General features: G+C 41.3%; 1 protein-coding gene across 1 annotated transcript in view; it reads right to left on the reverse strand.

The window, feature by feature from the left end:
- LOC139579709 (EF-hand calcium-binding domain-containing protein 6) overlaps positions 1-12,893 on the reverse strand; it is an 83,604-nt gene that overhangs the window by 52,696 nt on the left and 18,015 nt on the right. The window contains exons 10-11 of the mRNA XM_071408538.1: positions 4,527-4,592; positions 380-490 (exon numbers count right to left, since the gene is read on the reverse strand). Of these exons, the coding sequence (XP_071264639.1) occupies positions 380-490; positions 4,527-4,592 (177 nt within the window). The remainder of the gene's footprint in view (positions 1-379; positions 491-4,526; positions 4,593-12,893) is intronic.

A 12,893-nucleotide genomic window follows, 5' to 3' on the forward strand; every position in this document is an offset into this window, starting at 1 on the left:
GACTGTAGTATTTGTCCTATTTTTACGCAGACACTCGCAACCCATTCAAAACCTCCCACATCCAAAATGTGGGTCCACCAGTTGAGAATCGCTGGTTTAGGGGAGGTTTACAACACGTGCCGAAAATGGAGACAGAGCTAATTAACAACAAATAAAAAGAAATGGGTGAAGACGTACTACATTTTAAAGCTGCATTCAGGGAGCAGAGTGAAGAGATTTCACTGAAGAGAGAGAATCAGAAAGTAAAAGAGAGAGAGAGAGTGAAAGAGTGAGAAAGAGAGAGAGAGAGAGAGAGAAAGGGGGCGGCAAGGTAACGCCAGTGAAGGGATGGTGGAGTGGTCAAGGAGAGAAGGGGTGGGGGTGAGTCGGGGGGGATTACCTTGTGTCGAAAGCGGCCATGAAGACAGGGTACTGGACATTTCCGTCCTTGTCCAGGGGCAGCCTGTCCAGCAGCTGTTCAAACTCAGGTTCCGCGACCTCCAGGCCGAATCTAGAGAGGGTGTGTGTGTATGTTTGTGTCCAGAGGGGTTAACGGTGCAAGAAAAGGGTTGGAGCGGGGACAAAAGAGAGGCATTGGGTCAGAACAGAGGGTGGTCATCCGGCCCAGTCACTTAGCCATGGCCCACAATGCCCCTGAGCAGCCGCTGGTCATTAGCCCTCTGACAAGGCCCCCTCCTCGCCCCACACAGCCGGGTCAAGGGTCAATCAGCTCTCTCTCCAGCCATCACATTGAGATGGACACATCCTCTCTCAATCAGAGGATTAATGGTGCACAACGATGTCACACACAAATATATGCTCATACACTCACACGCAGGCAGACACACACATATACAGTATATACACACGCACACATGCAGTACACCTCAAACTAGTCAACCGGAGAAATACACATAGAGGCAAACTAATTTAGCACAGATTAATTTGGCATTTTCTAAACAACATATCTGGATGGTTGAGGGTTATATAGACGAAGACACCTTCATCTAGTCTACATGAGGACATATACTGTTTTTTTCAATCGCTTTGGGGCTATTTTCACAAGTATGTTGTGAATTTTCAAAACTATTTACAAAACTCCAAACTGGTAACACTTGTAACGCAGCAAGTTGTATGTTCAAAACCTTATTGTGCATGAATCTTTGTTTGGAGACATCACAACCATTGATCCAAAATATAAGTTTACTGTGGAATACCATGAGATCCTCGATTTAATCACCTAAACACAAAATAATGATATCTTCTCAATTTAGTTATTTCAACAACACGGGTTAATCCAATAGCAAGAAAATGAAAGAAACATGTTTCAAAATTGCCATTTGAATGTAATATGCTACAGTACTGTAAATTACAGTACGTTACACTGATTTCACATTTCCATCATTTTTATCCCATCAAAGGTGTGATCATTGATGACATCTTTCACAATCATTTAAGCAAAAAATAAATGTATCGTTCAGATATAATTACAACATAGGTGTAATGTAATCAAATTAAACAAATTCAACTAGAAATGGAAGTTTCAGTAGAAGCGTCGTGTGCTTGCTCATCTGGCTGAAATAATTTGTATTAATGATAGCGGAAGAAGTTTACATAGTGAGATAGTTAAGCCTATATCTTTGAGATATCTTCTAGTAAAACCAATGCCTGTAAATGCTTAAAGTTTAAAAGGTATAGCCTAAAGGGCCATCCACACCAAGGATGATAACTATAACGATAACTATAACGACAAATTATCCATAACTATAAACGTTGGCGAGCATCCACACCAGCGGACCTTTGCCATTTATCATTCTGCAGTAGGCCTACACCTGTCAGTCAACTGATTAACGCATCCTACTGTACGCTGTAGGCATATTAACCCTCTGTTGCTCTGCTGTTGTGTTCGTTTCATGTTCATCAAATCTGTGTTCCCGGTACAAAATGACCGCCCCATTATAGCCGATTATAAATCCATAACAATACATATATTATCACCTAATGTTGTGTTAGATCTTTTTTATCAACTTATGTTCTTGTGAACATTACAAGTTTGAACTTCTATTTGCTATTTATGGCCTGTAGGCCTCATTGACCTGAGCTCATACAACTCGTTTTTGAGTAAAAAAAAGCATAATGTATGGATTATTTTGACAATAACAAATACTCAGATGAAACATATTGTGCTATTTATCACAGACTACTTTGTGTCAAAGTTTAACAAGGACTCTCACCTCCTCACCAGTGTCATGATCAAAGATATGATCAAGAGCCTCACACACAGTTATCGTTTGGTCATTGTGCTGCCACAGAATGAATTGTGAGCAAGACTTCCAAAAAGCCTTGTATACCAGAGCTGCGAGAAAAGTTCTATATATTATTGAAACAATGTTGCGATTGTTTGAGAGAATGCCAACAGGTGTGTTTACCATGGGGGAAAGATTCTATTGGGGAAGGTTCCCGTGGGGGTTGCCATGGAAGCCAAGAAGGGGAGTGAGGTGTGTGTGTGTGTGTGTGTGTGTGTGTGTGTGTGTGTGTGTGTGTGTGTGTGTGTGTGTGTGTGTGTGTGTGTGTGTTTGTGTGTGTGTGTGTGTGTGTGTGTGTGTGTGTGTGTGTGTGTGTGGAGGTCTGGGAGAGGAAGTGTGTCCATCTGATGAATGGGCAAGTGCCTGAACTCAATTTTATTCACTAATTGTAGTCTCACCCGTTCATATCTAATGACCAGTCATTTTGACAGGAATACCACAGGTGTAAAACACCCAAAATGTAATGAAAGTCATTAAAATGTATTTTGTGTGTTCAGATGCCCTGTGTGGACAAAGTCATGGAACCTTATGACAATCAGATTAAATTAACTACATTTTTCAGAGAGAAAACTTGTATATCGGTGGTAACACAGACCATTCAGTGCTTCAGGTTATGTTCATTGTCATAGTGACAACTGCAAATAATTATTCAATGTACATGTAATGAATTTTTTTCTTAACTCAATAAATGTAGCAAATCAACAACAAACGCTGTTTAGCCATCTTTTACATTATGTCATCATGATTTCCATTTTTTCTAATGATTGTCAATTCGTTTGGTTCTTATTTTTCGCTGTGCTTTCTCTCTGGCAGTCCCTGCATTAATGCTACAATGTTCTCATCACTTGCCAGTGATCACACCAAAGCTCCTTAACTTTCCCCGACAGTTCGTTTGGCCTAGGCCTATTTCACATTCAGCAATTAGCAAGAGCAAGCCTGCTTCTCGCCACGAAAAGGCCTAGTATAAAAAGGCTAAAAAGATATGTCCTAAAGCTTTTGTAGCCTATAGATTTTCCTGCGATTTCACGTGAAGAGGAATAGCGTAGAGGCTTGCGTTGCCTATAGTGCGCACAGGAACAGCTAGAAGAGAGAGGCTACAGATGTATATTCGAAGTAAGAAGCTAAATATCAGCTACATATTAGGCCATTCATTAGATAAATAGTAGGGCTATAAATATTGATCCGTCAAAGTGTAAGAAAAAAAAGTAACAAAAATATTAAATGGCAGATTTGTGCGTTCTTCCAGGCTGCGCTCTGGAGTCCCAGATAGGCAAAACTCCACTATTGATTAGGCCTACGTTTTGAGACAAGACAATTATTCTACCTAGGCTACAACAACATAATGCAATGAGGAATGTTTTGTTATCAAGAGAGTACACAAATATTGTCTAGGGCTGTAAACTGCAGTGATGTAAGCTAATTAGATTCTTCCCGCTCAAACGTCCTGTTTTGAATGCTTCATGCGGAAATAACAGCCTAGGCCTGGTTATGTAACCATTTGGATCAGTTATGGGTCTATTCTCGACAGTTTACAAGGTCCAGAAAGGTACATTAGCAGGCTACTCATATCGTGTACATTTAGCAAGCAAGATCAAGCTGGAATCTCTCCTCAATATGCTAGCAGTAGTAAATAAAATGAAGTGTAGCCTACAACAAGCTATTGTAATCTAGCTTTTCCTGGGACTTCAAGAGCTAAGGTGAATAGCTGTAGCTGAGAGGCAGTTGAGAGGCAGGGTGCTAATTTCAAAGAGAACCGTGAAGACAGTATGCAACCCATTCATTAGCTAAATATTAGGCCTAATACTGCAGTGAATTTACACAGTGAAATATTTTTTTTTATAAAAGAGTGGCACATATTGACTATGGTGAAATGTAGGAGTTTATGACCTCTGACCAGGCAAAAGCCTGCGTGTGACCCCAATCATATTGAGACACGAAATGTAGAGAAAGGCACTCCAGTGTTTGAGGCGTCACTACAGATCCAGGCTCGATCCCGGACTGTGTCGCAGCTGGCCGCGCCCGGGAGACCCATGAGGAGACGCACAATTGGCCAAGAAAATAGTAAAAATAAAGAAAAATCCTGGAATGAGTAGGTGTGTCCAAACTTTTGACTGGTACTGTATGTGAAACAACAATGCACTTCAAATTAAATTAGCTGGACAATCCAAGGATGGTCTAAAAAGGGCACCTCAATACAACAAAGCCAAAACATACGATAGGAACAGGAGAGGGACAAAATACCTGCTCTCAATCGCTGCTCGAAACTCCTCCTGGCTCACCACCCTCCTGTGGCATTTATCAATGCTCCTGTAGGAGAGACAAAACACCTCAATAAGACCAGGACAAATGTTAATGAGACAGATGTATTATTTCACTGACCTCCATGTTGAACTCCACTCAACATTTGTGCCAAGTACGTATGTATTCACAGTTCACAGTTCAAGATAATCACAAACGTTTGGGACTGGGTCAGTTACGTTTTTTTTTTTGCATTAGGACAGCTTGGGCTTTGAGTTTGGAGAGGTTGTTTGAGTTTGGAGAGGTTGTTTTCTATTGAAAAGCAGCAAGGAACAGCGGACATAGGCTGGTTCATTTCCTGAAGTGAAGAGGTACTATACACTTTAAGGGCTTGCTCTTAATGATGTATGACTATGGTGAAATGTAGGAGTTTATGACCTCTGACCAGGCAAAAGCCTGCGTGTGACCCCAATCATATTGAGACACGAAATGTAGAGAAAGGTAGTGAAAAGGGGTAAAGAGGAGGCTTGGTTCACTAAAACACAACACTGAGAGAAAGAGCAGAGTTGGTATGTCTATATTCACTGCTGCACAGAAGGGCTAGAATCAAAGCCTCATTCTCAAAACTATTCTACACTGAGTATACCAAACATTAAGAACACCTTACTAATATTGAGTTGCATCCCCTTGCCCTCAGAACAGCCTCAATTCGTCCGGGAATGGACTCTAGAACGTGTCAAAAGCGTTTCACGGGGATAATGGCCCATGTTGATTCCAATGCTTCCCACAGTTGTATCAAGTTGGCTGGATGTCCTTTGAGTGGTGGGCCATTCTTGATACACACTGGAAACTGTTGAGTGTGCAAAACCCAGCAGCGTTGCAGTTCTTGACACGAACCGGTGCTCCTGGTACCTACTACCATACCCTGTTCAAAGCACTTAAATCTTTTGTCTTCCCCATTCTCCCTGAATGGCACACATACACAATCCATGTCTCAATTGTCTCAAGGTTTAGAAATCCTTCTTTATTAACCTGTCTTCTCCCCTTCATCTACACTGATTGAAGTTGATTTAACAAGTGACATCAATAAGGGATCATATATTTCACCTGGATTCACCTGGTTAGTCTATGTCATGGAAAGAGCAGGTGTTCTTAATGTTTTGTATACTCAGTGTATATCTGAAACTATAAAATGTATCGCTTTCCCCATTATGTTCTGTTGAATGAACTGTTGGAAAGCACATTGAAAGAGAGAGACAGAGAGAGAAATAAAGAAAGACAGGAACCAACTGAGATGACCATACACTATCTATACAAAAGTATGTGGACACCCCTTCGAATTAGTGGATTCGGCTATTTCAGCCACACCCGTTGCTGACAGGTGTATTAAACATGGCATCGTCATAGGATGCCACCTTTCCAACAAGTCAGTTTGTCATATTTCCGCCCTGCTAGAGTTACCCCGGCCAATTGTAAGTGCTGATATTGTGAAGTGGAAATGTCTAGGAGCAGCAACGGCTCAGCTGTGAAGTGGTGGGTCACAATGGGCCTACCTAGTACTGAAGCTCGTAAAACAAAATCGCCTGTCCCTGGTTGTAACTCACTAGCGAGTTCCAAACTTCCTCTGGAAGCAATGCCAGCACAAGAACTGTTCGTAGGGAGCTTCATGAAATGGGTTACCTTGGCCGAGCTGCCGCACACATAAGCCTAAGACCACCAAGTGCAATGCCAAGTGTTGGCTGGAGTGATGTAAAGCTCACCGCCATTGGACTCTCGAGCAGTGGAAGCGCGTTCTCTGGAGTGATGAATTAGGCTTCACCATCTGGCAGTCCGATGGACGAATCTGGGTTTGGCGGATGCCAGGAGAACGCTATCTGCCCCGAATTTATAGTGCCAACTATAAAGTTTGGTGGAGGGGGAATAATGGTCTGGGGCTAGGACTGTTGCGGTGATCGTATTAAGGCCACACCAGCGGTCAAGAGTCATGAAGGCAGTCATATTCCACATGACGGTTTTGTCACCGTAATTAGGCTTCTCCAAACTATGATGCTGCTGATGGTCATTAGTAGCCTACTAAACTTGCTAACTGCCTGGTACTCAGCACTCTATTGTCCCTCTAGTCTAATCGCTCTGACATCAATGAAGATATGTTCGAAAATCAAACACTTCATGAGAGCCCATGAGCTCATGTTGCGCAGCATTCCTATAGGCTATACAATTGATGGCCTCTACTAAAAATAGGAGGATCCCATCAGCTTTCTATAGGCTAGTCCTACTATATTTATTTCTCAACTTTCCTAATATTAAGCACATTGTTTATCTTTACAACAGGAGTATAGCCTACCTGGCTGGCATGAAAATGAACCACAGGAAAAGTGTTCTCCATTCGCTTTTAAAGTGCATAGATGAAATAAATTTTTTCCACTGCCCCTGTTTCGAGACAGGTGCATGATAATGGTCCATTCTAAATCAAAACAAATGTCACACATATATTATTTAGTATATGTAAAGACAATATTAAGTCAAGAATAGTCTGATGGGTGACAATATTAGCCTTTCACTGAATGATGCCTAGCATAAGAAACTGCCTTTTTTTGTGTTAATTTTTCGAATCATAGTCGCACACGTCATGTAGCCTAGCCCATATGCATATATGTTTTGATATGGTTTGTATCACAACTAAAGTGGCCAAATAGCATTAATCCTCTTTACAAGGGGTTTAGAGCCTAACTGGCAGACATAAACAGCGTGTGAGTTTCAAGTTTGGGGAAGATCATTTTCCCCATAAAAATGCACCTTTATAATAAAAGCATTACATGCATAATCACATTTGCAGTCACTTTTGATAATGGTGTTTTCCCACTAATGGAACGTTTGCCCTTATAGCCGACTGCCATGTGCGCATTGCTGCGCTTACAATAATGTGAAGAAATAGCCTAATAGTTTATCAACATTTTAAGCTAAACGTTCTGATCTGTTACGTCAGCCACATTGCGTAAAAATGTTTTTGATGTTAGTGGTTGTATTAATTTGTATTAATATGTTTTTTGAATATTTATTTCTTGCACTGAATAGAATTGGTTGACTTTTGTACTATGGACAGTTCTTCCAATATCTTCAATATGCACCTCGGAATTGGGTAAAGACGCACGCAGTTTGGTCACAGTGCCTTCTCCACTGACAACACCGTCTTCCCCTAACACTAGCTGCAACACAGGCATCCTCGATGTGTCTGTCTTCACTTGTAGCCTGTGAGAAAGACCAGATCACTTGATGGAGATCCATGTGAATGAGAGGTGCTTAAAAGCGTGCAGCACTCAAGGAGAAGGGTACAACACAGCAAGGGAAAAACGGTCACTGGCTGCAAAAGGCATGGATTATTTTGGGGTGCATTATGGGCACAAAGGGGATGCCGCCGTGAAATTCGAGGCATTATCAAATGCTTGTCAAATTGTGAATGAGAGACTAATGAAGTGTGTACAGCCTGCACAAAAAAACAAAGCAGAGCTCATGACTTTCAAGCGACTTTAAAATAAATCATCATTAGAGTTGCATCATGCAGCCTTACAATGTATTGAAAATCAAAACATATAGCCCAACGATTGTAGAACCACTAAAGTAAAATGAATAACTCTAAATTAACAATATTGGAGTACCTATTTCTTTGTTAACTGCTCAACACAAAATAGCCGCATGTGCGCACTCCCTCAAATCATTTGAAGAAAATATTTATATTTTATTCTGATTTGTATAATTGTATTCGTCATACTATAAATGAATGCCAATGAATTTTAAGCAAATTTTGTCTGCTAAATGAACTAGTGTAGCCCATAGTCATTTGGCATAGCCAGATCAGGGTCCGGATTCACAAAATATTACTTACGAAAAAACGTAAGAAGTTTCTTAACCTCTAGGGTATGTGGGATGGTAGCGTCTCACCTCGTCAACAGCCAGTGAAAGTGCAGGGTGCCAAATTCAAAACAACAGAAATCCCATAATTAAAATTCCTCAAACATACAAGTATTTTACACCATTTTAAAGATACACTTGTTGTAAATCCAGCACAGTGTCCGATTTCAAATAGGCTTTACGACGAAAGCAAACCAAACGATTATGTTAGGTGAGTGCCTATTCACAGAAAAACACAGCTATATTTCCAGCCAAAGAGAGGAGTCACAAAAAGCAGAAATATAGATACAATTAATCACTAACCTTTGATGACCTTCATCAGATGACACTCATAGTACTTCATGTTACACAATACATGTATGTTTTGTTCGGTAAAGTTCATATTTATATCCAAAAATCTCAGTTTACATTGGCGCGTTATGTTCAGTAGTTCCAAAACATCCGGTGATTTTGCAGAGAGCCACATCAATTTACAGAAATACTCATAATAAACATTGATAAAAGATACAAGTGTTTTACATGGTACTTTACATAAACTTCTCCTTAACGCAACCGATGTGTCAGATTTAAAAAAAACTTCACAGAAAAAGCAAACCATGCAATAATCTGAGTACGGCGCTCAGACAACAAATCAACCCAAAGAGATATCCGCCATGTTGGAGTCAACATAAGTCAGAAATAGCATTATAAATATTCACTTACCTTTGATACTCTTCATCAGAATGCACTCCCAGGAATCCCAGTTCCACAATAAATATTTGTTTTGTTCGATAATGTCCATAATTTATGTCCAAATTCCTCCTTGTTGTTTGCGCGTTCAGTACACAATATAAACTCACGACGCGCGTGCAAGTCCACCGGAAAGTACGGACGAAAAGTCCAAAAAGTTCTGTTACAGCTCGTAGAAACATGTCAAACGATGTTTAGAATCAATCTTTAGGTTGTTTTTAACATAAATCTTCAATAATGTTCCAACCGGAGAATTCCTTTGTCTTCAGAAATGCGATGGAACGCAGCTAACTCTTACATGAACGGCATGGTCAGCGCATGGTCAGCTCGTGGCACTCTGGGAGAGACCTTACTCAATCTCCTCTCCTTCGCCCCCACTTCACAGTAGAAGCATCAAACAAGGTTCTAACGACTGTTGACATCTAGTGGAAGCCTTAGGAAGTGCAACATGACCCAATTGCCACTGTATCTTGGATAAGCAAAGAGTTGAAAACCTACAAACCTCAGATTTCCCACTTCCTGGTTTGATTTTTTCTCAGGTTTTTGCCTGCCATATGAGTTGTGTTATACTCACAGACATCATTCAACAGTTTTAGAAACTTCAGAGTGTTTTCTATCCAAATCTACTAATAATATGCATATCCTAGGATCTGGCCCTGAGTAGCAGGCAGTTTACTCTGGGCACGCTTTTCATCCGGACGTGAAAATACTGCCCCCTACCCCAAAGAAGTTAAGGAAAAAAATAGGAAGTTCATACATTTATAAGATAGTTCGTAAATGCAATTCTTCAAAATGTTCTTAGGAATTCGTAGTTTTCTTAGGAACTTCGTAAATATCTTTCTTAAGAACTACGTAAATATCTTCTTATGTTGCATTGACATTAGTGACGTGCTTGAAACCAATAAATAAGCCTATGTGACAGGGATGATCGGATTTGGTTATTTTGTTATTTTTCACACATTATAGACATCAGACTAGCTATATCAAAATCTAAATGGATTACCAGGAAAAGAGATTGAAGTGATGGTGGATGAAATAAACCCAGCAAAAAAAGAAACGTCCCTCTCTCAGGACCCTGTCTTTAAAATATAATTTGTAAAAATCCAAATAACTTCACAGATCTTCATGGTAAAGGGTTTAAACACTGTTTCCCATGCGTGTTCAATGAACCATAAACAATTAATGAACGTGCACCTGTGGAACGGTCGTTTACAGTTTACAGACGGTAGACAATTAAGGTCACAGTTATGAAAACTTAGGACACTAAAGAGGCCTTTCTACTGACTCTGAAAAACACCAAAAGAAAGATGCCCAGGGTCCCTGATCATCTGCGGGAAAGTGCCTTAGGCATGCTGCAAGGAGGCATGAGGACTGCAGATGTGGCTAGGGCAATAAATTGCAATGTCCGTACTGTGAGATGCCTAAGACAGCGGTACAGGGAGACAGGACAGACAGCTGATCATCCTCGCAGTGGCAGACCACGTGTAACAACACCTGCACAGGATCGGTACATCCAAATATCACACCTGCGGGACAGGTACAGGATGGCAACAACAACTGCCCGAGTTACACCAGGAACGCACAATCCCTCCATCAGTGCTCAGACTGTCCGGAAGAGGCTGAGAGAGGCTGGACTGAGGGCTTGTAGGCCTGTTGTAAGGCAGGTCCTCACCAGACTTCACCGGCAACAACGTTGTTTATCGTCGAAGGAATGAGCGTTACATCGAGGCCTGTACTCTGGAGCGGGATCGATTTGGAGGTGGAGGGTACGTCATGGTCTGGGGCGGTGTGTCACAGCATCATCGGACTGAGCTTGTTGTCATTGCAGGCAATCTCAACGCTGTGTGTTACAGGGAAGACATCCTCCTCCCTCATGTGGTACCCTTCAGGCTCATCCTGCAGGCTCATCCTGACATGACCCTCCAGCATGACAATGCCACCAGCCATACTGCTCGTTCTGTGCATGATTTCCTACAAGACAAGAATGTCAGTGTTCTGCCATGGCCAGCGAAGATTCCGCATCTCAATCCCATTGAGCACATCTTGGATCGGAGGGTGAGGGCTAGGGCCATTCCCCCCAGAAATGTCCGGGAACTTGCAGGTGCCTTGGTGGAAGAGTGGGGTAGCATCTCACAGCAAGAACTGGCAAATCTGGTGCAGTCCATGAGGAGGAGATGCACTGCAGTACTTAATGCATCTGGTGGCCACACCAGATACTGACTGTTACTTTTGATTTTGACTCCCCTTTGTTCAGGGACACATTATTCCATTTCTGTTAGTCACATGTCTGTGGAACTTGTTCAATTTATGTCTCAGTTGTTGAATCTTGTCATGTTCATACAAATATTACACTTTTCAGCAAACAGCAAACACGCTGTTTGCTGAAAATAAACGCAGTTGACAGCGAGAGAACGTTTCTTTTTTTGCTGAGTTTAGCACCCAGGAAAAGGTTGCTGTTGGGGAGACTTGATAACTGTGGGGTCACTGCAGAGACCAAAAAGAAAGGATGGACGAGAGTGGCCAAGTCTGTCTCTGCCGTTGGGGGTATGGCAAGAGACAGTGACGCCGTAAAAAGGAAGTGGTCCGACATCAAGTCGGCTGCTAAGAAGAAGGGAGCTGAGAGACCATTCATGAGGACCTGCTGGAGGAGAAGGTGTCGTCCATCATAGAGATGGTGGTAGAGGGACTGTGCGACCGGTAAGTTAATTAGCTACGTTAGCTAGCTAAAGTGTAAAGACATTATAGCCAACATAGCTAACAACGTAAATGTTAGCTAAGCTAGCCTAGTTCTTCTTTGCAAATTGACAACATAGCGCTAGCTTTTTAACACTTCTAGAATATGGTAGTATATTGTAAATTACTAGCTAGCTAGATAATGCGTGTTTAATTTGTATTCTTGCTGTATTTAAATATCCGGTAGCCAACTCTGTCTGTGGCGCAAGAAAATGTTTATGGTCACAAAAGTATCCATTCGTCTCAAGACAAGGGTTTAGCTGTCCTAAAGTTAAGTACATTTCCAAGAAGAAATTCTAAAGCATTATTTTCATGAATCCCATTCCTTCTTTCTTTATTTCTTATGGAGAAACTTAGGAAAAACCTTGTTAAGAACATTTCCAATAATTTTATTGAGGAATAGCAATGTTTCGTAACTTTCTTCTTAAGACTATAGTTAAGGAAAAAATGGCACTTAAGAAGAAATTTCTTCTTAAGAAGGTTTTGTGAATCCGGCCCCAGGACCTAACATAAGGACAGCTCAGAGTATGCTTTTCTGTACTTCTGAAATAGAATACATTTTCTTCATATTATGCTTCTTTAGACCTGTCTAAAATAAATAATGGATTTATTGTGGTGTAGGCTATATAGCATGGATTTATTAGACTTTTTAAAATGTAGATGTTCCAAAGGTCTGCATCAGTGGCTTGTAGGCTATGTGTGGAAGCATCCAGATGCTAAATGTGTTTATATTAATTAACTGTCAATTACCGTGAGACCAACAGTTATTTGCTTGAAAATCACCAGCTGACGAACATTTGTGACAGCCACAACCCTACCTGGGGCTGTTTTTCATGGGTCGGGCTAGGCCCCGTAGTTCCAGTGAAGGGAAAGCTTAACGCTAAAGCATACAATGACATTCTATGCTTCCAACTTTGTGGCAATAGTTTGGGGAAGGCCTTTTCCTGTTTCAGCATGATAATGCCCCTGTGCACAAAGCGAGATCCATACCGAAATGGT

This window comes from Salvelinus alpinus, chromosome 6, assembly GCF_045679555.1.
Source record: "Salvelinus alpinus chromosome 6, SLU_Salpinus.1, whole genome shotgun sequence".
Lineage (NCBI taxonomy): Eukaryota > Metazoa > Chordata > Actinopteri > Salmoniformes > Salmonidae > Salvelinus > Salvelinus alpinus.